The 26905-nt window shown below is 35.9% G+C and overlaps 2 protein-coding genes across 4 annotated transcripts; one reads left to right on the top strand and one right to left on the bottom strand.

Annotated features, from left to right (window-relative positions):
• Window positions 1-321: 321 nt before the first annotated feature.
• On the bottom strand, window positions 322-12031 carry LOC138329401 (farnesyl pyrophosphate synthase-like). Of its 3 annotated transcripts, none has more exons than XM_069276363.1 (10): window positions 11877-12013; window positions 9749-9854; window positions 8655-8850; window positions 7795-7929; window positions 6295-6375; window positions 5778-5900; window positions 5038-5199; window positions 4317-4394; window positions 3871-4005; window positions 322-2990 (listed from the first exon to the last, which is right to left on the bottom strand). In XM_069276363.1, exons 3-10 carry the CDS (start codon window positions 8832-8834, stop codon window positions 2790-2792), a joined length of 1095 nt encoding a protein of 364 aa, XP_069132464.1. In that variant the 5' UTR covers window positions 8835-8850; window positions 9749-9854; window positions 11877-12013; the 3' UTR covers window positions 322-2789. The 3 variants fall into 3 exon arrangements, with proteins under 3 accessions (XP_069132464.1, XP_069132465.1, XP_069132463.1); XM_069276364.1 differs by lacking the exon at window positions 11877-12013 and adding an exon at window positions 10081-10279 and having other exon boundaries at window positions 9749-9894; XM_069276362.1 differs by lacking the exon at window positions 9749-9854 and having other exon boundaries at window positions 11877-12031.
• A 4151-nt stretch (window positions 12032-16182) lies between these two features.
• On the top strand, window positions 16183-20683 carry LOC138328996 (uncharacterized). Its single transcript, XM_069275695.1, has 5 exons — window positions 16183-16547; window positions 16814-16989; window positions 19433-19579; window positions 19750-19870; window positions 20385-20683. Exons 3-5 carry the CDS (start codon window positions 19482-19484, stop codon window positions 20457-20459), a joined length of 294 nt encoding a protein of 97 aa, XP_069131796.1. The 5' UTR covers window positions 16183-16547; window positions 16814-16989; window positions 19433-19481; the 3' UTR covers window positions 20460-20683.
• Window positions 20684-26905: the final 6222 nt, after the last annotated feature.

Genomic DNA, 26905 nt, shown 5'->3' with positions numbered 1-26905 from the left:
GCAGATTTTCTCATGAAGCCTTTTTTATAACCTTGGAAATCCATACATTAACAATTTTAGTGGCGAAGAATTATCATTCTGTGAATTAGAATATTAAACATTTCCATCTTTGACGTTTACATTTGATGAGTCAGCATATCTCATTACAATTACTGTTTAGTTTTACCAATGAAATGTAGAGGTAAATTGAGAAATTGTGTTGAGATAATAGATGAAGAAAGATCATTATCATCATCAGCAGCAACATCATCATTGTCTTTGTAGACATCATCAATCATCATTATTATGAGATGGTGGACAAAAGGATAAAATAAATTGGCGACAAATCCATCATGTTTTATTCATAAATATCGCAAGCTATAACATAAATATCCATGCAGTTCTGTCACACAAAAACTCCTTATTAAAAACCTTTCTGAATTCCTCATTTCATACATTACAAACACTTTTTCCCCGAAAAACATTTCATGTTTAAAACACTTTTTCTTAAAAAAACATTTCATGTTAGGCAATCATACACTTGGAAAGATTAACAATATTACCCATAAAACAAACAACATTATATTCTGTATACTGTAACTATTAACAGATCCTGATCTAATAAATGCAATGATTATCTACTGAGAAAACGTTGAGTCAGTATTGTGTTTACTTTAAAGAAACAAACATTTCAAAATAAGTTGATTTCAAGTTAAAGTAAACAAAATATCTTTAGCTGTGGATACATGCATTCTGTAAACAGAAAAGAACAACACAATACAATTTGACAAAACAAATAATCTTATCATTGTAAATTACTAATATTGAGTATAAAAAGTGGGATGAAATACAAAACAAAAAAATCAAAAACAAAAAAACACTTCATTGATGTCGAGGATGCATGTTTCAAAGAAAGCCGATTTGAAATCAAGAGGCATAATATGTTAAGGCTGTTGGAAAGTAGGCTGCATAAAATCCAAAATGAGACCAGATATAGTTGGGGCAAAATTAACAATTAAATATAAAAGTACATTGTACAATCTTTGGTATGTAGGTATGGATCTAGTTTCTGCCAAGGCAATATGAGATTGGTCCATTGTGTTATTACCAGTATAATTTACTTTGATGTGTGTGACATCATGGAACAAAGGGTTATAAGATTACGAGACAAGGATAGAACATGTAAGACAAATATCGATCATGGTACTTCATAAAGAATATAAAATTATCAGAATAACTTACAGCAGTTAATACAAGGGGAGTGATCACATTCTCAAATGTCTTGTACACACCATTATGAAATTGAATAGTGTTCCTTTATTAAACCTTGAACATAATCGGCGAATACATGATCTATTATAATGTATAAACACCAATGTTTAAACCATATAACAATGTTCATGTATTTACTAGTAAGATGATATTCAGATAGACTTTTAGTCTACTGAAAGGCCATAAAAATGTTATCAAAAATTTGTTTCACAAAACATTCATCTTTAAAAGTAAAGTCAGTGATGATGTTAGATTGACCAAGACCATAAGTATACTTACAATATGATCCTTTTTTGGTGTTTTGATATTAGTATTCATACATTATATCAACATAAAAACAAGTGATTATAAGAGACAATTTGACAATTACTTTCATTTGCACTTTCATCAACTTCGCTAGCAAAGGGTATTTAGTCCGATTTTTTACCTACCGTTGTTAGGTAGAGGATCGACTATTAGTTGCACTTTCATCAGATTGAAATATTTACATTTAAAGGCCCACTACCTTTCCGGAGCAAAATTTAAAGGTTTCTTAAAAACATTAATAACAAAAGAAAATATATATCGATGGCTTAAGATGAGGTTACAACACCAAAAATATGCAAGATTTCCTGTCTAATGTACGATAACAGTAAAGATTCATTTCGCTGTTTTGTCGTCTGGCGCAGTGATAGTCAACTACCGCGCGGCATTTAGGACGACGGCGGGAAACATAAAACGACCCGCGTTATGAAAATTAACATTTTATTTATTCTAATTAATTAGTTCTGAAGGCGATGATAAGTTTGCTAATAAACGTATAGTTAATAACTTCTGCGACTCTACAAAATTATTGATCACGTTTTACATTCCTATTTTAAAAATTAAAAGCCGTTTCGGAAAGGTAGTGGCCCTTTAATGATCACAAACTATTAATACTTTTAGCAATAATCTTAATTTCACACACAGTACAGTAATTATAACTTTTGAATTAAACCTGTATAATCTAGAAACCTGCCTATACTGGTCAAATAGGCTGGTTCCCGTGACATTCGGTTTACATTATACATGTACATGTGTTAGTTACACTGCACTGCACATTCATGATGAAGTTAATTATCACATGATTCAATCATTATTACAAACAAATACTGCTTCATACTAAAAAGCTTTATAAAGTTCTCCTATTATCAACCAGTTTAATTTCAGATGTACTAATACCTTTTATAAGTAGAATCAGAAACATGTGACATTGTATATTTACTGGTAATACTGGTAAATTATATAAATTAATGTTTCTGGTGGAACATAAAGGTGTAAGTGAGTATTTTCCACTTAATTATCCAGGAAGGGACCTGTGTAACAAAGCTCAAATCAACATAATAACGTGTATCAGAGAAGAAATAAATTAAGACACAAATATCATGTACATGTCGATCGTGGCTCTATGTCTCCATACGTTATATTGTATCAAAGTTCCAGCTGTGATCTTTCTAGAAGTAAAATGTCTGTATCTTACTGAGATAGAATAGAAGCTATTATATCTAGTTCTTGAGAGATCATTTATTCCGTTTGTAGATTTTTCTAGCAAAGTCTGTGAACACCTCCTTCGGAAGCTTGCCTTGGAATGCTTCAATGTCTTTCATTAGGTCCCTGTAACTCTCTTCCTCATAGTCACGATACACCTGCTCCAAGTCCAACTCCTTGAACACAGCTTTCACGTTTAACACTTTGTCTTCTTCATCCTGACCATAGTTTTCCTGGTAAAATAATAAACAGATGATTTAGACAGTCTCTAATACTACCAGTATAATAAGACTTGATCTTGAACTTTTACCTAACGTATAAGATATGCTGTTTGAATAAAGTTTTCCTGTAAATAGGTTGATTCTGAATGTTTAATGTTTTTCTATGCTTAACATTTTTAAGATAAAATCAGTCACACCTTTCATTTAATTTGTAAGATCATTGATAACTGATTGTATATGATCTTACCTGTAATCGCCTGACCTGTGAGATATCTTACCTATAAATATCTGCATCTTACTTGTAAGATCTATGATAACTGGCCCCGGCACCATAAAACTTTCTTAGACATTTTTTTTACTCTAGCCTATGGAAAATCATATACTTGAGTAAAAAATCTGTCAGGGAATAGTTTTATGGTGCCGGGCCCAGATTCTTACCAATAAGATCTCTGTATCTTACTTGTAAGATCTATGATAACTGATTCTTACCTATAAGATCTCTGTATCTTACTTGAAAAACCCTCTGTATCTTACTTGTAAAACCTCTATCTTACCTGTAAGATCTATGATAACTTACATGTACTATTTCAGTATATTACCTACAAGTAAAATCTATGATAACTGATTTTCATATTTGAGATATACTATGTATCCTACCTGTAAGATCTTTCTATCTTACCAATAAGATCTTTGCGTCTTTCATGCAATATTTTAAAATACTGTCAGTGAATACAAGCCACAGTATACCGCTCGGTCAGTTGAGCATCAGACTAGTTGAGCACCAGACTAGTAACCCAGAGGTCCTGAGTTTCAAATCCTGGCAGAGGCAGTGATTATATATATATCATATGATGTGCTCTGTTACATTACCTGTAAGATCTTTTTGTCTTACCTGTAAGATTTGCCGTTGCTGTGGTGTGACCCTAGAGAGAGACTGTACGATTAACCAGCTACACTTGTTGTCCTGAATGTCGGTCCCAATCTTACCGATGACTTCTGGGTCACCATAACAGTCTAGATAATCATCCTGTAAGGAAGGTATAACATTAATTATATACATGATTTGTCACAATCTCCTTCAAGAAACACGATTAGACATTGAAGGATGCCATCAGTTTGTGAGCGAAAATTACAGCTTTTTACTGTCAGATTAAAAATATTACATGATGCTCCAAAACAGACATGAACAATGATGTAACAATCAATATCCAACCACAACTGTAGCAGATAAACAAGCTCAATCCAAACAAAAGAGTATTAAAATTTTAGTATCAGAATTTAACAGTGGGTAGTTTTGGTTTTGCCTTGTGTCACTCAATGGAGAAAGAGCAATCTTACCTGAATTTGGAAAAATATTCCCATTTTCAACAAAATAGCCTTGGCAGCTTCATGTGTGGCAGAGTCTTTGATTCCTGACTGGTTGACAATAAATTGAAGACATGATTTATGCAGTAATTTCATCATCATAAAAGAATCTTTAAGATGTATTCTAAAGCCAGCCAATTATATTTTGTATTAACTAACAATTATATAGGTTTTAATGTGGGATGATAAATCTAAAATAAATATAAAAAGTAAATGAAACTTACTAAAATTAGGAGAATAAAGGCCATTAAACTATAACTCTGTTTTCTTATCCAATCAAATATAATGTTAGAGTATTTTCTTATCCAATCAAATATAATGTTAGAGTATTTTCTTATCCAATCAAATATAATGTTATAGTATTTTCTTATCCAATCAAATCTAATGTTAGAGTATTTTCTTATCCAAGCAAATATAATGTTAAAGAGATCAAATATAATGCTAGTGTCATGATTAACCAATCAAATTTAATATTAGAGTGTTTGCTTATCCAACCAAATATAATGTTAGAACACTCTTTTATAGTGGTACTAGAGCCAAATTATGCATACCCTATCCTATCGACAATAAACCCCCTCCCCTTTTTATCAAGTCAGGGTCAAATCCAGTAATCTTCCCTATTTTCTTTGTTAAAAAAATCCATGTCTGGAGATCTGCAATCGATGACATGGATAAAATAACTTAAAATATTTACCATATACATGGCCAGGGCCACAGGGAGATAGAATGAGTAAAATGCTGTCTTCCATTTAACAATGGCTGTGTGTCTTTCTTGGGTAAATTCATCAAAGTTGATAGAAGTCTCAGGGGAGGTAACTAGGTCCATACATTGGCCTGTAACAGTCTGCATTGTGGTCTGAAAAAAATAAACCAGGAACTCAGACCTCAGTGTAGAAGCAATGTACTGATAGCATCGATCATTTATCATTAGTACATTTACATCACCCTTCTGACTACCACTGCGCCAGACGGCATAAGAGTGAAATGAATACCACTCAGCTTGCTGTTAAAAGAGATCACGAAGGGAATCGTCCATTTCATCGTTGCTTTAACCTCATTTTATATATTTGTATACTTAATTTTTTTTTTTTTTTTTTTTGAAAGGTAGTGGGCATTTAACCCTAACCTTAATAGGTACATCATTTCAAAAGGTTCTAATTTAAAATTCTTTGGTCTTTAATCAATACTGAAGGTAAAGTTTCTAAGAAATCTTGGCACATGCAGCTATGTTCTTTATTAAATATAAAAATTCTTGGTAATTTAATACAGGTTGGTAGAACTTCTCTTTTAATAGTGTATTTTTTCATATATGACCAAGATTAATGCTCTTAATAAACATTTCTTAGTTTAAGCCAACTTGGTAGAACTTCTCTTGCAGTAGTGCTTTTTTTGTTCAATATGTGACCAAATTGAATTCAATCACATGACAATTACCTCATGAAATAAGTCCAATACATCGGTGTAGTAGTCCTCTTGTTTGAAGTGTTTCTTCAAGATGACATAAACACAGTTCTCCAGGTAAAATGCATCATTGATGGCAATCAGTCCAACACCATCCTGAAATCATCATTATCAGAAATTACAAAACAAAGTTTAAACCAAAGAAGCTTCTAACCTTTAATTCCATGAGATTTTTTTTTAAATATTGGTATATAGATCACTAAACTTGGGATGAAACAGATGGATTTGTTATGTCTCCCTCGTGAATTTTGGGGTCATACAACATTTACAAATGTATAGTGTTAACAAGTTAACAACACCTGTCACTTATATGTCCCTTACCTTTCTGATATCATAGACAGGTATTATGTAATGACATACATTTTGTTTTAGTTAAAAATTGAAATCATTTCAAACTACTCATTTGGCAACATTACCTGCTATGATATGTCCCAGTTATGTTTTCATTCAGAATGATGTTTTCTTAGTGATTCCATTACCACAACTTTACCTTTTTGTACCAGCATGGCTTGCCTCTGCGTGTAATCGACTTATCCATTACATCATCAGCAACAAGGAAAAATGCCTGCAGCTAAAATACAGAACAAGTTGTATTACCAAGTAGCTTTATACCGTATTTATATACTTTATACTAGTGAAAGGAAGCCGACGTTTTTAGAGAAAAAAATACCGCCGTATGGTCAGTTGTATATCACAAATAATTATATATCTAGCTATCCTTCATAAGCCTCAAAATTAACAATATACAAAACTCAGATGACTTACCCAGTACTTATTATGCAAGTCATCTGAAAATTCTAAAATACCTCCAAATTGTTTTTTGTAGACAGGTTTCGATCTACATCATCTTATGTAGCTTGAAAGTGAGTTTTTTAATGGCTAATGACATGCATTTATCATAAGACCATGTGCTTTTTTGGTCTTTAAAAAAAAAAAGAAAATGTTATCAATGAGAGAGAGAAGCATGATGTTCAAGTTGTGTTAAAATGAAGCACAGGTACCTGTACTAGAACATGTCATTTTCGAAACAAGAGATCCCAGAGCGATCATGGCACCAACCAAAGATTGATCTATGTCTGACAATTTTCAGATGGATCTTTTCTCTACTTTTCAAACTTCAGCTATCAAAATCCAAGATGGTGGTCTGTCAGCCATCTTTTTGACTGATCAGTCCCAAAATGCACTATGCACAACTAGACCCAAGGGGAATCTACATATGGAATTTGAGAATGATCTTTGCAGTCCTTTCTGAGAAATAGTGGTAACAAACTTCAACTATCAAAATACAAGATGACAATTGGACAGCTATTTTGATAACCGATTGGTCCTAAAAGGCTGTATGCACAGCTCAGGCCCAACGGGAACCTACATATGTAATTTGAGAATGATCCCTTCATTACTTTCTGAGAAAAAACTTTTTTACTACCAAAATCCAAGATGACCCCCTAGCAGCAATTTTAATAAATTGTTGGCCAATTGGTCCCAAAATGCAATATGCACAAACATGTCTCTAAGAAAACCTACAGATGTAATTTGAGAATGAGCAAAATTAACTTTAACTTTCAAAATCCAAGATGGCTGTCTGGTGACCATCTTGTTGGCCAATTGGTCTCAAAATGTAATATGCACAACAAGGGCCCTAGAGGATCCTACAAATGAAATTTGAGAATGATCCATTAGTACTCTCTGAGAAATAGCGATGACAAACTTTAACTATCAAAATCCAAGATGGCTGTCTGGTGGCCATCTTGTTAACCGATTGGTCTCAAAATGCAATATGCATAACTACCGCCTTAGGGGAACCTAAATATGAAATTTGAGAAAGATCCCTTCTGCACTTTCTGAGAAATAGCAACAACAAGAATTGTTAACAGATGGATGGACAGAAAGAAAGAGGGATGAACCAGGGACAATAGGCGATTTGAACAGCCCACCATCTGATGATGGTGGGCTAAAAACGAGCCAAGTTCCTGTGGATGGAGGTACATACCCATTCTATACACCAGCCAAGTATCCTGGCCTGTCGAACTTCAGCCTCTGTAGCCTCGGGATTTATTCTCTTATACGTCATTACCACTGATAGTCCTCGAGTCTTCTTCCCAAACGGTACATTGTACTGACTTACCTAACAAGTTTATCAAGACAAAAATAATATAAACATTGCATCTTATTTGTTTTCTTGTCATTCCAATTGTCAATATATTGTAAATCATGTTTTATGACAATATCAATATTATTGTAAAACTGAATTAACATTAATAACCTGTGAAATAGATATAGATGATACAATGTATTACATTTGTTAAATTAATTAGTAATCTTGTAATATTTTAGTTTAAGTGTTATTACAGAGTTATACACCAATAAGAGATTCAGAGGGTCTGTATAACTCATATGATTAATTCAGTAGATATCACTAAATTTCTGAGTTTCCATTTGCAAAATTCTTGAATTCCCTCAACATAGGGATGCTAACTACTAGTTAAAAAACTTTTTTAAAAAGTGATATCAAATGCTAAAATTTGTTTACATAAAAATAGTCAAAATGGTCAGATTTTGTGCTGACCCTCATGCAGACCCCGAGTCACAATTTAGGCCAACAATTTTAAACCTCTGTCTCATAAATAAGGATGCTACAAGACAAAGATAAAGTACTATATAAGAATATATAAGTAGTCAAAATTACCCTTTTTGGCTCAGCCCCTCCGGCTCTTTAGGGTCAGTTCAACCACTTGGAGGGGGAGAGGGGTTGTATTTTTAGTTGTAAAAACATATACAAAGTATGATATATTTATATTCTTTCGCCTGATCATGAATAAATAATAAAGTAATTTAGGAAATCTTACATACTTCTTTGAACCAATCCACAGCTGCTGCTATTTCCTTATGCTGCCTCCCTTGATTAACTAGACCTTCTACTAAATCTGTGAATACTGCGTCAAATTCTTCTAGTTCAGTTGCTGAGGTTTTGAGGCGCTTTATTTTTGGATCATCTTTTTTTAGTTGACAGCCATTACTATTGGTCTCCATGGTAGTTTATGAATCTCTGAAAGAAATACCTACAGTTTACAGACAGTGCTGATGATATTAATAGATAATTTCACTGACCATTTACTTGACATAATTCAATTATATACGATATCTATCAATGAGGTCTAAGATAACAGAAAAAAAAAGATGTCTAGATTGAACTTATACAGCCCAAATTGACAATTAGTTTGAATTCTAACATAATTTTCAATCAATGATCATCACACGTTTTCACTTTTGGTCTCGGTATCTTAGAAAAGAAGAAAAAATTGTAGATTGTTGCCAATGAGAGAAGTGTGATGTATTGACAATGCCAGATAAGCACAATACTTTAGACTACCTAATTATCTGAGGGGAGATAACTCCTGTCACCAAATCAAAACTTTTCAATGAGGCCTCAGACAACACAGACAATTACATTATTGAGCCAGAGTAACTATAATGATAACTATTGAAAGTTTCACTGTTTATCTATTTATCACACAAATGTTTGGTCTGTTAATTAAGTAATACTTCCAAAGAAATAATAACTTCATGACATGGACAAGTAATGGCTATAGTTGTACCATAGAACCATGCAAACCCTCTGCTCTTTATAGGCAAAACTATACTAATTAAGCTATCTCAACAGTATCACAGCCATAAATTTTAATTAACATATCAAATTAAATAGTTTCTCCATTATATATATATTAATTATAATATAAAGTATTTGACATTTGTTTACAAGTATATAAACGCTGTACTTATTTCAGGTTTTGAGTGCATAAATTACACCGATATTAAATTCTTATTGTGTGTAATCGTGTGTATCAAACACCTTTCACACTCATTGCATTATTAACGTCCGAAATATTTAGGTTATCATTTATTATATAAGGACCAGGCTGATAGTTTACATGCTCTCTTATTACCTGTCCAGAGAAGAGCCAGACCACAGTCCACATACGTAAAAATTAATCATGTCGTATACAAGGACCTCGTCGAGGTTGGAGTGATGGAATTGCCGGCATTGGGAAACTAGGTAAATACATATTCTGCATTAATAAATACTTGGAAACTGCTGTCAGAGTTATCGTCATATATCTGTTGCCAACTTAGCCGAGAAGAACCCCGGAGGTGCGTTACATAATCAAGTTTTATAACTTCATAAGATATCTTACTCGCCAGGTTGAAAAAAACTATCAGATAAACTGGACATGTGAAGCGTGTTCCATTTAGCGGAACGTTCCGGTTTTTCCGGAACGTTCCTGGCGTTCCACTAAATGGTACGCTACGTTCTGCTGGAACAAACCGGTTCGTCTGGCACTTTTTGTTAGAGGGTTCCAAGTTGGAACCAACATGGCCGCTGGTGAAAGACGTCCAGTTTTGTCCTATTCAAACAAAACTATGCATGTATATATATGTTGTAAACATATTTTACGAGTTCTCCGCACTGCTGGATCCTGTTTACTAAACCCTGCTACGATAATTGTATATGTTTTGCAAAGATTACGGCTGAACTTACATGTTACATCAGGGAAAAGTGAATTTTTATCAGCAAACACGACGAAAATTACCGATTAGGGTGTAATTATTGTTGTTTACATTTTAATATGTAGCCTAAGATACTCTGGTCCTGACACCAGACTTAGACATTATGACAGATAGATGTCTGGTTTATGGCCAGAGCGCAGTAATGTACTCGAAAACCTGGAATAAGCTGACTCCGTTTGGTATCGTGCCAGGTACTCTCCGATTCAGACAACTTACAAAATATTCCCAGCGAGAATCGCCACTTACCTTGGTCTTTTCAACAAATTAATAATTTATCTACTCATAGCCATCCATTTCATCACACATGCACGTTCTATTGTGTCAACACAGTAGTTTCTTTTCCGCAACTTTAAATTTCCCTCGTCGTCGTCGCCATTTTCTCATAGTATGCAAATCATCTTTATCTCGACGAATTGCTATATTTGGGTAGATGATATTCGTTTGTTGTATAGTTTGTTGTATAGACTAAGGTTAGTGGTGCTTCTCGGTGGTCAGTCTGAATCGGAGAGAACCTGGCCCGATACCAAACGGTGTTGGCTTATTCCAGGTTTTCGAATACTACTGCGCTCTGGCCCTAAACCAGACATTTATCTGTCATAATGTCTAAGTCTGGCGTCAGGGCCAGAGTATCTCGGGCTATTTAATATGTAGCCCGAGATACTCTGGCCCTGACACCAGACTTAGACATTATGACAGATAGATGTCTGGTTTAGGGCCAGAGCGCAGTAGTACTCGAAAACCTGGAATAAGCCGACACCGTTTGGTATCGGGCCAGGTACTCTCCGATTCAGACAACTTACAAAATATTATCACCGAGAATCGCCACTTACTTTGGTCTTTTCAACAAATGAATAATTTATCTACTCATAGCCATCCATTTCATCACGCATGCACGTTCTATTATGTCAACACAGTGGTTTCTTTTCCGCAACTTTAAATTTCCCTCGTCGTCGTCGTCATTTTCTCGTAGTATGCAAATCATCTTTAATCTCGACGGATTGCGATATTTGGGTAGATATGATATTCATTTGTTGTATAGACTAAGGTTAGTGGTGCTTCTCGGTGGTCAGTCTGAATCGGAGAGTACCTGGCCCGATACCAAACGGTGTCGGCTTATTCCAGGTTTTCGAGTACTACTGCGCTCTGGCCCTAAACCAGACATCTATCTGTCATAATGTTCAAGTCTGGTGTAAGAACCAGAGTATCTCGGGCTATTTAATATGAAGCATATCATTTCCAATAGCATTTATTTATTACTTGTACCAGGTTGTTGTCGGCCATGTTGGATTCCGCGTACTGGACCTTGAGTGTACCATTTAACGAACCAGTTCCAAGATGGCACATCCGGAACGTTCCGCTAAATGGAACACGGGTGGTTACCAGGAAATAAAATAAAAGGTAATCAAATATAGTACAGTTCATGTAACGATCACCTAATCCAAGGTAAAATTGCTGGCTTCCTTATACATGATTATAAAACAAATGTAAGAAATGTGTATTACTTACACGCAGTCCCCTCACATATCACATTCAACCACATGAGTCCGGATATTAATCATCTACTTTCGTTTTGGTTTAAGACTGACGAAAAGCCCCAAGTTATACCGAAAGAAGATCTTATTCCGAAAGGATTCTATTTTTAGGCTTCATTGAAACGTTACCTAAAATAGACATTTTAAAATTGACATTTGCAATTTTTTAAAACAAGACTATCAATATAGCTAATAGGCCCAATGCTTTATTCAAAATGGCAAAAGATATATTGGGAAATAAATAACTCAGGTCGTTTTCGATTATGCGGTTTGACTAGTTGGACCTAAGTAGCCTAGTTCGTTTATTAATTAAGGTTCATGTAATGGCTTTAAACAGTGATATTTTGCAAGCCTAAAACTCATTACTGTGCTGCAAATGAACAGAACTAATTTCATTAATTGTTGGTATATACCATGGCTAACTGTCAGTCTTACTGTTGATATGTAATTTGTGGAGCTGCGTGTAAAATACAGTAAAATATGAGAAAAATGTATATTTCTGGAGAAGACATCGAACTCGTGTGAATTGCATTGATGGAACCAAATAATCATGCCATCGTGTTCAGTTGTGAATATGCCAGGTACTCCAACAGTTTGTTTGGCAAAATCGGACCAGCAAATAGCGCAGGAGCCTAGTGTAGTAAATGCAAATGGCTGCTATAAATGGCGGATCGAAAATATCGCATATAAGAAGCCATCTCAATTGATACAAATGTTTTTATAGACACCAAAAGGTACTCTGAACATAACAAGAAGACTCTTCACGAAAAAAATAGTTCAAACAAACTGTTTGGGGCGAAAAATGCAAATTTCCGGAAAGAGCCTCAAAGTCCACATTTTAACTATTTTTTTCGTAAATATTCTTCTTGTCATGTTCAGAGTACCTTATAGTGTATATAAGAGCACTTGTATCAATTAAAATGTCTTTTTATATGCTATATTTGTGATCCGCCATTTAAAGCAGCCATTTGCATTTACAACAATAGGCTCCTGCGCTATTCGCTGGTCCGATTTTGCCAAACAAACTGTTGGAGTACCTGGCATAGTCACTGCTGAACACGATAGCATGTTTATTTGGTGCCATCAATGCAATTCACACGAGTTCTATGTCTTCTCCAGAAATATACATTTTTCTCTTATTTTACTGAAATTTACAAGCAGCTTCACAAATTACTTATCAACAGTAAGACTGACAGTTAGCCAGGATATATACCAACAATTAATGAAATTAGTTCTGTTCAATTGCAGCACAGTAATGCGTTTTAGGCTTGCAAAATATCACTGGTTAAAGCCATTACATGAACCTTAGACGGACCTGGTGATTTTATACAGCTTTCCGACGAGCCTTGGCAAAGCCCTCACAGGCCTGTATCAAAAACTGCAGGTCCGTCAGGGTTCATACTTGAAATAATGACTTAATCAACGGTCGAACCGGTTGTTCCGAATAAACGAAAACGGGCTCAGTCAACCCAAATTTAAGGGAAGACAGCAAACCTCACCGGTTCCTACCGGAAGGCAGCAAACCTCACCGGTTCCTACCAGATTCTGATAACGCATGCGCATACGATATTCTAAAAATAACACAATCTCTAGTGATATACGGTACAGACAGATTGGAAATGTATTTTATCGTGATCATCAACAAATATAAAAGTGATAGACACTGATGACCGTATATGACCCAATATTTAAGATTTGTATTGGAACAATGCATACATGTACATGTATAAATATAACTGATTTAGGTATAACAGAATTTAAATCAGAATATTTAAATTATCTATGCCGTTCGATTTTGTATATGATTAAAATTATTAATCAACACTATCTGTACTAGAAGTCTAAGCTGAAGTGATTCTTTATTCTTACATTTGTACATCAAACAAATATATAGTGTACGTACAACATATTACACTTCAACAGTTCAGAATGATTTTATTTGATAACTGCATCACGACAAAACATGCATGTTTGTTTTTTCCTTGGTTTTTTTCCCATAAATAATAATATGTGAATAATACACGTGCTGAAAAGCCAACCACCTCATTAAGTTACAGTACGTTTATCTGTATTTGTTCAATAGACACTTAAACAGTAAACGATAATTGTATTTGTTATAGGTTATGAGAAGCATGTGTATTATTTCTGATCTTAATTTTAATCAAATTTTTGTTGGCGAATATGAATATGATTTCAGAATTAACGTTTCTTTACGTTTGAAGTTTTTTTTCAAATATTGTAATAAAATAAACAGAAAAAAAATCAAACAACGCAATTTTCAGTTATATACCATTCATCAATATTTATTTTCACATTATTACAGTACTATATTCATGAATATAAGATAACAAAACGAAGTAACACACACACACTCACACACACACACATTATTCCCCTGTCCTAGACCAATACCACACCACATACAACCATACTGTATAAGTCACCTCCCCAGCCACTATACCCCTTCACATACCGCTATCTGGTTCTATCTGGTGAGATACCAAAATCACTCCAGATACAACCAGATATACCCCCTCACATACCCCTATACACCTTACCAAACCCCTATCTGGTTCTATCTGGTGAGATACCAATATCACACCAGATACAACCAGATATACCCCATACTACGCCCCTAAACCCCCTCCCATACCCCTATACACCCTCACGTACCCCTATCTGGTGAGATACGAATACCACACCAGATACAACCATATATTCCCTTTCCATACCCCTATACACCCTCCCTTTCCATACCCCTATACCCCCTCACATACCCCTATCTGGCTCTATCTGGGGAGATACCAATATCACACCGGATACAACCATATATGCCTCTTACTTCACCCCTAAACACCCTCCAATACCCCTATACCCCCTCCCATACCCTTATCTGATGAGGTACCAATACCACAACAGATACCCCTATCTGGTTCTATCTGGTGACGTACCAATATCACACCAGGTACAACCAGATATACCCCCTCTCAAACCCTTATACCCCCTCCCATACCTATATCTGGTTCTACCTGGTGAGGTACCAATACCACCCCAGATAAAACCAAATATATCCTTCCCATACCCATATATCCCCTCACATACCCCTATCTGGTTCTATCTGGTAAGGTACCAATATCACACCAGATACAACCAGATATACCACCTCCCATACCCTTAAACCCCATCCAATATCCTTATCTGGTTCTATCTGGTGAGAAACGAATACCACACCAGATACAACCAGATATTCCCTTCCCATACCCCTATACCCCTCCCATACCTCTATCTGGTCTATCTGGTGAGATACGAATACTACGCCCCCTACCATACCCATACTAGGTATACAACTTCTGACCCCTCCTATACCCATATTCTGTTGTGTAACAGTTCTTGTTGAGTGATTTAGAATTTGTTGTAAAATGTTTATCATTGATTAAGTTATAACTTCAATGTTTACATTGTAGGCTGCTGATGTAAAAGCTTCAATCGATGAGAGGGTAAATAGGAAGATCAGAGCCTTGGTTGATGAGGGGATTTTCAATGCCAGGGAAATGCAACGTCATATTAAACTCTTTGTGAGGGCTGATCTTTTCCCTGGTAGAGAATTACCCCAGATAATCAACCGAAGGTTCTTTCCTAGCAAGGAAGATATCCGAAAACTTATCTATCATCAGAGACGGAAAACCATCCATAGCTTCATCGACCATGAAAATCTTGTTGAGGAAGGTGAATCATTGGAAAGATGATCATCCTGATGGTTCATGGGCATTACGCTTATCATTCTTTGTTAAGAGGCCTCTTAATGAGGATGAAGAGGATTATGAAGCTGATGCAGTTATAAAACTACAGGATGAACTGCCTGGCAAAGAAGATTGCTGGATAGATATGGGAAGGAAGTAGTATTCCTTGGTGCTATGTACATGTAGCTTCAGGTTGATGCCTCTGAGGTTGAAGCAAACGCCATCAACATTTCTTTCCCAGGTATGACCCAATTTGAATATAAATACAATGTATCCTCCCCATTTCTTTTTACGGAATAAGCTTATTTATTTGAATGTTCAAAAATAAGATCAGTGACATAACACTATAAAGTAAGAATTAAATTGAAAAAAACCCTATTATCCTCAATACTTCAAACCTTAACTACACACAAATTTATAAGAATTATCCATATCAGAACATTTATTTTATATGATTGCACCTTGCTTCTGGTCTCCAATTAACCATCATTGACCAATATTGCACACAAAGCCAATAGTTAAATATGAGTTCTTTTTTTCAGACTCCAAATTGTTCATATGTGACTTTCACAGAAAACAAGCATGGCTGAGATGAGTGAATACTCTGAAAAATGATGTAAACAAGCAGGATGAGACCTTAAACTAATGAATGCAAGTTGCTGTTTCAGATATGAAGACATTGCCTCCTTATAAATTATGCATGATTCAAAAATCAATGATTGTAATTACTTTCCAAGATGAATTCATTGTTTGGGCTGATTATATGATCATTTGTAGGCTGTTGTAGAATCTTGCACTCCTAATGAGTATAAGCAAAATTTAGACCGCCTCATGGAAAGTGAGATATGGAAGACTCAGCCCAAGCTGAAACAATACATGCACATACGTGGCTCAACAAGCATGAGGTAAGCGTGTACATGTAGTTTTATAAAGATGATGTAAAAAAACAACATAGCAAATGAAAAATGTAAGATATTCTATTATATTTTGTTTAAAAAAACCTTGCCATCTTGATAAAATATTTTGATGTAAGTGAAAACATGATAACCATATTCTCTTTCATTTCCATTAGTACATTTGATAATGATAATCACAGAATTTTGGAGTATAAGTGAAGAAATCTATGCAATCTGTTTTACTAGCTAGTAGCATGCATATTTTTCTTGTACAGACCTGGGTATGGGCCTTCAGAAAATGTGCCATGACTTTAGTAGTCAACACTAACAATGGGGTGGAATCCCAGAACAAGGTGTTTAAGCATGCCTATTTGAGTTCCCTCCCAGTGAAAACGGTGACTAGTCTCATGACAGTCTTAGTGGAGGACTTTTTCGTTGATGCTGAACGCAGGTAAGTTACACTATTTATAGAAGCTTCATTCTATCGGTAGCAATACATCAAAACAAATTATAATAACATATACCATAATTTCCTGAATATTACCCGCTTCGTGGTAAGCCAACGGGTTGCAAAATTAGGCATTTTCTATCATGACTTTGTTGTAAGTTACAGTAAGTTACACTAGTATAGAAGCTTCTGTAAGTCATCAAGAGTCATTCTATCGGTAGCAATACATCAAAACAAATTATAATAACACATACCATAATTTCCTGAATATTACCCGCACCGAGGTTAGCCAACGGGTTGCAAAATTAGGCATTTTCTATCATGACTTTGTTGTAAGTTACAATAAGTTACACTAGTATAGAAGCTTCTGTAAGTCATCAAGAGTCATTCTATCGGTAGCAATACATCAAAACAAATTATATTAACACATACCATAATTTCCTGAATATTACCCGCACCGAGGTTAGCCAACGGGTTGCAAAATTAGGCATTTTCTATCATGACTTGTTGTAAGTTACAGTAAAGTTACACTATTCGGTAGCAATACATCAAAACAAATTATAATAACATATACCATAATTTCCTGAATATTACCCCTTCGTGTAAGCCAACGGGTTGCAAAATTAGGCCTTTTCTATCATGACTTTGTTGTAAGTTACAGTAAGTTACACTAGTATAGAAGCTTCTGTAAGTCATCAAGAGTCATTCTATCGGTAGCAACTACATCAAAACAAATTATAATAACGTATACCATAATTTCCCTGAATATTACCCGCTTCGTGGTAAGCCAACGGGTTGCAAAATTAGGCATTTTCTATCATGACTTTGTTTGTAAGTTACAATAAGTTACACTAGTTATAGAAGCATCTGTAAGTCATCAAGAGTCATTCTATCGGTAGCAATACATCAAAACAAATTATATTAACACATACCATAATTTCCTGTATATTTACCCGCACCGAGGTTAGCCAACGGGTTGCAAAATTAGGTATTTTCTATCATGACTTTGTTGTAAGTTACAGTAAGTTACACTATTCGGTGTTTAAGTTACATCAAATACAAATTATAATGTATACCATAATTTTCCTGAATATTACCCCGCTTCGTGGTAAGCCAACGGGTTGCAAAATTAGGCCTTTTCTATCATGACAAAGTTACAGTATAGTTACACTAGTATAGAAGCTTCTGTATGAATTGGTTTAAGTCCGGTAGCAATACATCAAAACAAATATAACAACATGCTTTCCTGTAATTACCCGCACCGAGGTTAGCAACGGGTGCAAAATTAGGCATTTTCTATCATGACTTTGTTGTAAGTTACAGTAAGTTACACTGTTATAGAAGCTTCTGTAAGTCATCAAGGGTTTAAGTCATTCTATCGGTAGCAATACATCAAAACAAATTATAACAACATATACCATAATTTCCTGAATATTACCCGCACCGAGGTTAGCCAACGGGTTGCAAAATTAGGCATTTTCTATGACTTTGTAAAATAAATTTCTAATAACACGCACCGGCATATTGCCTGCGGGTTATACACGACGTAATTATTTGAATTACATATATAGTATGTATTAATAATAGCACGAGAGTTTATGTTAGTTTGGTTTCATTTGGAAAATGTTAATTCATAGACATGTTAAGTTATTAATAGCAGAAATATATTTGATAACATGTTGGAAATAATTCCAGAACATGACTTCATGTGAAAAATAATTTGAAATAGTTAGAAAGCAGCTCAGCTAGTTACCTGCTTTTTGCAGTGTATTTGAAATAGTTTGCAATGCATAGCCCATATGTTTTTTTTCAAATTTGGTAATTGTTTCCGTGGTTCAGCAGATAATGCTCATCAGGCATATTCTGATTTTAGAAAAATCACTCAGTCTGCGTGCAAAACGTAAGCAAATCATGCGAATCAATTTACCAGGTATATCAAACTAGAAATTCATTAGCCTGGATTACAGCATATGCGGAGACTTCTATTAAAAGGAAATGGGATTACCAAGACAAATGACAAAAAGAAATGAGAAAACCTTTTGACGTCTCGACTCCCAGCTAGGTTTTCATGTTGTGTTGAAGAGCGAGTGTGCTATTCACTTTGCCACCAAATTTATTATTTGTGTAATAGTGTTACTTTTTTCGGTTGTATTTATTACATTTTCCTTACATGTCCCTCACAGTGATGTATCGTAAAAAAAATGAAAAAAAAACCGAAACAACCTGGAATTCAAAAACATAGAACAAAGAATATTATATTGACAAAGTTAAACAGAGGAGACATACCATTAGACTTTATTTTCTTTCAATGTAAGACAGTGATGATACTATCTTATATCAACTTTGTAATTTGTGACATAGATATTCAGAAATGTTAACAAGATACAACAGAAATGATCTAAAATCTATTAAGATGGTACTCCATACAATAATTTTATTTCACCAGGTGAACTTTTCCTTCCTGAAATGGATTTGCATGCCTATCAATTCGTGGAATGCATTGGGTGTTGTTGGCAGCAGATGTCCAGCGAGGGGAAGTCACCGTGCTTGATTCCATGGGTGGCAACAACACGAACCTTGCTCAGAAATGGATGTAAGCATGGCTACAGGCAAAACTAATGCTATATTAATAGTGTGAAATGTTAGGCTGTTAGACAAATGTCTCCTTTATAATTTGAATTCACAGCAAGTGGTGCATCACATATATATTACATAATACACAAAATACCATGTAAATATGCAATGTCACTTGATTTTTAACAGGCAATACATGCAAATCAGAAGTGCTAAAACCGGGGAGCTTGGCAATAAGATATGGACAGACGGAAAGTTGGTGTCTTGTCGACAGGAGGATGGGAATTCATATTGCGCTTTTGTGCTTCTGGTAATTTGTCTTTCATAAAATCACTCAAATCTTATTTCTTCATTCTTTCATCTCCTGTTCCTCTAATAAACTATGCATACTACGGTAAGCAGTGTACTGTTGTGTGCCCTTAAAATGATTACGATCAAATGTGAAATCCATGATAATGTAAGGCACAGTTTATTACAGGAGTAAATTCTAGTAACAATAAAAGCATAAATTGAAAGTCTTAATGATACTAAATGTACCATGATACTTTAACACTGTCTACGTATCATTTTGTCATAATTTATATGTATTTTTATTATTATTTTCATGTATTTCTTTCAGAATGCAACATGTTTAGCTCGTGGCAATGACCTGTCAAGGGCTTCACACCAATATGCTGTTGCAATGAGAAATTTCGCCATGAATAAATTTAATTTCAACATCAACAAAGCATCCATCTCACAGGAAGCAATGCGACATGCTTGGATGTCAAACACCTGCCTCTGCAGAGTGGGTGCAGTGTGCTGTTCTTGGCCGTTGATCACATTTACCGTGTGTCAATATTGCATCCTCTCCAAATGAGGATTTTATATGTCCTGTGTGTAAGGCACAATACTACTAAAGTTAGAAACTGAATATATCACATCATTTAGATTCAATTTCTGCTTTCATGTGTTCTTTACTGATTATGTTACATTGTATAGACAATAAGGTTATTTATTTGGCAACCAGTATGTACATTTCCTTATTTGATTGCAAACTATGTTTAACACCCTATGAACAGCTGAGGTCATTTAAGGATAACCACTTCATTTCATGTGTAAGGGTGTGTGTACGTGCAAGTGGTGTATCATGATTTAGTAGGTAGCAATTATGTCAGTATACTTTTAATACTGTTCACTTGTAATACTTAGTACATTGTCATACCAATAACCTATCAATAGAGCATACTGACAAAGCACCAAGAAATACACTGCACCCTGTCACATTATTCTTGTGACATTTTATACCACACGTGGTATAAACTCTACGCATTCTGATTGGCTGACACGGGGAACTTTAACCGCAATACTTATTCATCAGTGCCACGTCATCATTTGTCAACATCATCAATAATGTTGTGACGTTATGATGTGATTATAGACAAACTGATGTTGGAAAGCGTACATGTATAGTATGTGACATGGTCGTTGTCCGTGACGTTTTTATGTGTTTAATGTGTAATAAGCTGTGTAACTAGTTTTGAACGGAATAGTATTTTTTGTAGATTTAACGGGTCTGAAACGGACTTGAACTTGTTATTACAATGTATGGCATGACTATTTTGCAGGAGGAGACGGCACGGTCATGCTGTGGGCATGCTTTTATATAGTCCTAAATGAGTGGTATATTGTTGAAGCAACATTTGAAAAATTAACTTAATTAGACGTTTTATGAAAAATTATAAAACCTCTTTATCAATATATCTTTTTAATAATAATTAGTGTATTTTTCCTGATGAAAATATCGTATTATTATTGTATCAAGAATATTTTTATTTTATTGTCTGTTGTAACTTCAATATTTAATTTAAGGGCACATGCGGGGATATATCGGCCTGACTTGGTTTGGTATTGGTATTTCACCAGATAGAACCAGGTAGGGGTATGGGAGGGGGTATAGGGGTATGGGAGGGGGTATATCTGGTTGTACCTGGTGTGATATTGGTACCTCACCAGATAGAACCAGATAGGGGTATGTGAGGGGGTATAGGGGTTTGGGAAGGGAATATTTGGTTGTATGTGGTGTGTGATATTGGTATCTCACCAGATAGACCAGATCAGGGGTATGTGAGGGGGTATAGGGGTATGGTAGGGGGCATATCAGGTTGTATCTGGTTTTGTAGTATTGATACCTCACCAGATAGGGGTATGGAAGGGGGTTTAGGGGTGGGTGGTAGGGGGCATATCTGGTTGTATCCGGTGTGATATTAGATATCTCACCAGATAGAACCAGATAGGGGTATGTGAGTACTATGGGGAAAGGAATATCTGGTTTGTATCTGGTGTGGTACCTCTACACCAAATAGGGGGGTATGGGGAGGGTGTATAGGGGTATGTGAGGGGTTGAGGGGGTGTGGTAGGGGGATCTCTGGTTGTAACTGGTGTGATATTGGTATCCCACCCCCAGATAGAACCAGATAGGGGTATGTTAGGGGGTATAGGAGTATGGAAAGGGGAATATCCGTGGTTGTATCTGGTGTAGTATTTTCAGTATTTCACCAGATAGGGGTATTCGTGAAGTGTGTATATAGGGGTATGTGAGGGGATTTTAGGGGTGTGGTAGGGGGGATATCTGATTGTAACTGGTGTGATAATTGTATCTCACCAGATAGAACCAGATAGGGGTATGTGGGGGTATAGGGGTTTGGGAAGGGAAAATCTGGTTGTATGTGGTGTGATATTGGTATCTCACCAGATAGAACCAGAAAGGGGTATGTGAGGAGGTATAGGGGTATGGGAAGGGAATATTTGGTTGTATCTGGTGTGGATTGGTACCTCACCAGGTAAAACCAGATAGAGGTATGGGAGGGGGTATAGGGGTATAGGATGGGGTATATCTGGTTGTACCTGGTGTGATATTGGTACCTCACCAGATAGAACCAGTTAGGGGTATGTGAGGGAGTATAGGGGTATAGGATGGGGTATATCTGGGTTTACCTGGTGTGATATTGGTACCTCACCAGATAGAACCAGATAAAAGTATGAGAGGGGGTATAGGGGTATGGGAAGGGAATATCTGGTTGTATCTGGTGTGATATTGGTACCTCACCAAATAGAGTCAAATAGGAGGTATGGGAGGGCGTATAGGGTTTGTGAGGGGGTTTAGGGGTGTGGTAGGGGGATGTGTGGTAGGGGGGATATCTGGTTGTATCTGGTGTGATATTGGTATCTCACCAGAAAGAACCAGATAGGATTATGGGAGGTTGTATAGACGTATGGGAGGGGGTATATCTGGTTGTATCTGGTGTGATATTGGTATCTCACCTGATAGACCCAAATAGGGGTATGTGAGGGGGTATTGGGTAGGGAGAATAGAGTATCTGGTTGTATCTGGTGTGGTATTGGAACCTCACCAGATACAGAACCAGATAAAAGGTATGTGAGGGGTATAGGGGTATGGGAAGGGAATATATCTGGTTGTATCTGGGCGTTTATGTGGTATTGGTATCTTACCAGATAGAACACCAGATAAGCAGTATGGGGGGGGGGGGTGTATAGTGGTATGGTTAGGGAGGAGGTATATCTGGTTGTTATCTGGTGTGATATTGGTATCTCACAGATAGAACCAGATAGGGGTATGTGAGGGGGGTATAGGGGTATGGTAGGGGTGCAGTATCTGGATTGAATATCTGGATGTGGTATTGGGAAACCTCACCAGATAGAACCAGATAGGGATATGGGAGGGGTGGTATAGGGTATGGTATGTAAGGGGTGTGTCCCTGATTGTATCTGTATCTGGTGTGGTACTGGTGACCAGGTGCCAGATAGAGGACTCAGATGGGGGTACAAGGAAGGGTGGTTATAGGGTTATGGGGTAGGGGGGGTAAGCGTTTGGTTGTATCTGGGTGTGATATCGTTGGGTATATCATCCAGGTAGAGGGTATGGGAGTGTGTATAGGGGATTGGGGTAATTCTGGTGTATAGATATTGGGTATATCACCAGAAGATATGGGTAGCTGGGAAGGGTGTATAAGGGTTTATGGTGTGGTATCTGTGTGTGATATTTTGTATTCTTCACCAGATTAAGGGTAATGGGAGGGGTGTTTTTTATACGGTGTATGTAGGGGTATTTGTATCTGGTGTTGTGATATTCAGTATTTCACCAGATAAGGGTAAGGGATGGGGTGGGTGGTGTTAGGGGTGGTTGTATCTGGTGTTGTATGTGGTAGTACACCAAATAGAACCAGGGGTATTGGGGTATAGGAGTGTATTGGGGTGGTTGTATCGTGGTGAGTATTGGTATTTCACCAAAATAAGGGGATATGTGAGGGTGTATATAGCGTTGGGGTGGTTTGCATCTGGTGTGATATTGGTATTTTTTCACCAGATAAGGGTATGGGAGGGTGTATAGGGGTGGTTGTATCTGGTGTGATATTGGTATTTCACCAGATAAGGTTATAGGGAGGGTGGTGTTATAGGTGGTTGTATCTGGTGTGATATTGGTATTTCAGCAGATAATGGTATGGGAGGGTGTATAGGGGTGGTTGTATCTGGTGTGATATAATTGCTATTTCACCAGATAAGGGTATGGGAGGGTGTATAGGGGTGGTTGTATCTGGTGTGATATTGGTATTTCACCAAATAAGGGTATGGGAGGGTGTATAGGAGTGGTTGTATCTGGGGTGATATTGGTATTTCACCAATAAATAATTGGGTATGGGAGGGTGTATAGGGTGGGGAGGGTTGTAGGGTGTTGTTTCTGGTGTGATATTGGTATTTCACCAAATAAGGGTATGGGAGGGTGTATAGGGGTGGTTGTATCTGGTGTGATATTGGTATTTCACCGGATAAGGGTATGGGAGGGTGTATAGGGGTGGTTGTATCTGGTGTGATATTGGTATTTTACCAGATAGAACCAGAAATGGGTATGGGATGTGGGTATTATGGTTGGGGAGGGGGCATATACAGTATGGTTGTATGTGGTGTGGTTTTCAACTTTGGTATCTCACCAGATAGAACCAGATATAGCGGTATAAGGATGTACTCCTCTGAGAAGTCAAAATTTTCTTGTATTAAACTTTTTTTCTCATATAGATTTTCGGAAAGAGGAGTTCATAACATGAAAGAAAATGAAAGAAAAAAACATATGTCCGTTTTTTTTTTCCGTGTGCTCGTTTTTGATCTACTGTCACTCTCAAGAACCTAGTTGACAAAATATTGGATTTTATGGGAATTTTGCCGTTTTGACCATATACACAAGATATTAAAGTTATAATTTCCTAATGAGGTGTTTGATATGTATTTATGTTTGTATAATTTATTTTCCTGTAGTCCCTTCTTTTAAAATATACCAATATATACTAATATTTTTTCTCAGAATAACAAGATATGCAACCCCTTACCCCTTAATTTTTGAGCTACAAAATGCACCATTTTCAGCCATTTTTGCAAAATCTAACCCTTTATAGAAAAAATTCTGGTTTTAAATCTTTTGTTAATATTTTGCATATCAATAGGAAAAGGGTTGTTCTTTCAAGAATCAGGCAGAAAAATGGTGGGGTCCGTGTGCTTACTTTTTTTGCCCCACTTGAATATTTTGTTATTTTTCAGTATTTTAGAGTAAAAATTAAAAGTGCTCAAATAATCATTAAATGTAAAAATAAAGTGAAAAAAAGTGATTCATTTTCATACATTAATGCTCAATTATTTTAATTATCACGAACCAAGTAAAGATTTACAGCAAAAATTAGCTCAATACAGCTAAAAATGCTGGTGCAGTGATGATTTAAGTAAAAACAATTTCAGTAAAAAATGGTAAAACTGTGGCTCTACTTGAAGCGAAAAAAGACACAATTCCAAAATGGTCGCCAAATGGGCCATTTCTTAAAATCCCCGTATAAAAAAATCAGTAGAAACCAGATATAGCGGTATAAGAAGGGGTATAGTGGCTGGGAAGGGGACATATACAGTATGGTTGTATGTTGCGTGATACCGTTGTAAATTACAAAATCGTTGAATCAATACGATTAAGCAGGTACAATATGTACGCTTTACTCATACCCGAGCCAAAGTCACACGAACGTTAAACAAATGAACTACATAACCTCTAAGGAGTGTATGAAATGATTTTGTAGCAAGATATGATTCACCTAATAAGGTAAACACACTACTGTCAGAGCGATATTGATCCAGTTCTAGACAAAAGTTGCATTACTCTACGAGCAAGGGATAGGGTTTTTCGCATACACCCCCACCCCCCCAGATGTTCGACCACAATTTGTAATGCGGTGATACCGAGCGAGTTTGAACATTTCACCCACCATCGGCTTTCTGGATGCATTATCGCAGTAAAACCGATGTTCGACCTTAGAATTTTAATGTAAAGATAGTTGTTTGATTTAAATTACATGTTATACCTAAATCAACTTATAATTTATAGAGACAATGTCACAGGTTTATATATATTTACTGTCAATTAAGCAAACCTATGGGCATACATGTATTGTTGTGTCTATTTTTCTTTAGCCCAAATATTGACAAATTCCATTGCAATGTATAGTTGTTCCAATTACAAATCTTAAATATTGCAGGTACAATATATGGTCATACCCGAGACAATAAAGTCTATCACGTTTTACATAAACCACTAATGTTGATGTCCACAAGATAAATCAAATAAGGTAAACATTGTCCAATTTTGGCAGTTCAGTAAACCGTATGTATCATTAGCCTACGATATTCGGCAGGGGATGTTCGACGACAATGTGTAATGGCTTACGAGCGAGTTTGAACTATCACACCACCATGGCTTTTCTGGCATATCACAGTAAAACCGATCTGATCTAATTTCCATTAGAACAAGGGTTTTTCCGATAGTTGTACGAATTTTAATGTAAACATTTTGATTTAAATTCTGTTATACCTAAATCAGTTATATTTATACATGTACATGTATATATATTTCTGTCAATTATACATGTATGAAATTTTTTTCTTAGCCATGATATTCCATTGCTGTATTTGTTCCAATACAAATCTTAATAATTGGGTCTATATATGGTCATCAGTGTCTATCACTTTTTACATTTGTTGATGTCCACGATAAAATACATTTCCAATCTGTCAGTACCGTATGTATATGCATTGCTACATTCAGCTGCTCTCTAATAAGGCCATAGTCCGCTAAACCTGCCTATATTATCAGGCTTTTTTTAAAAAATTGTTTGCCTATATATTAGGCAAAAAATTTTAAAAACCCAATAATATAGGCAGGTTTAGCGGACTAATAAGGCCATTCAGGCAGCGTCACACTGGTCAGAACAAAAGATTAGGCCACACCCACTGGTGGTCTAAATTGGCTTGGGTT

This window comes from Argopecten irradians, chromosome 8, assembly GCF_041381155.1.
Source record: "Argopecten irradians isolate NY chromosome 8, Ai_NY, whole genome shotgun sequence".
NCBI lineage: Eukaryota > Metazoa > Mollusca > Bivalvia > Pectinida > Pectinidae > Argopecten > Argopecten irradians.
This window is presented reverse-complemented; position numbering and strand designations above follow the sequence as displayed.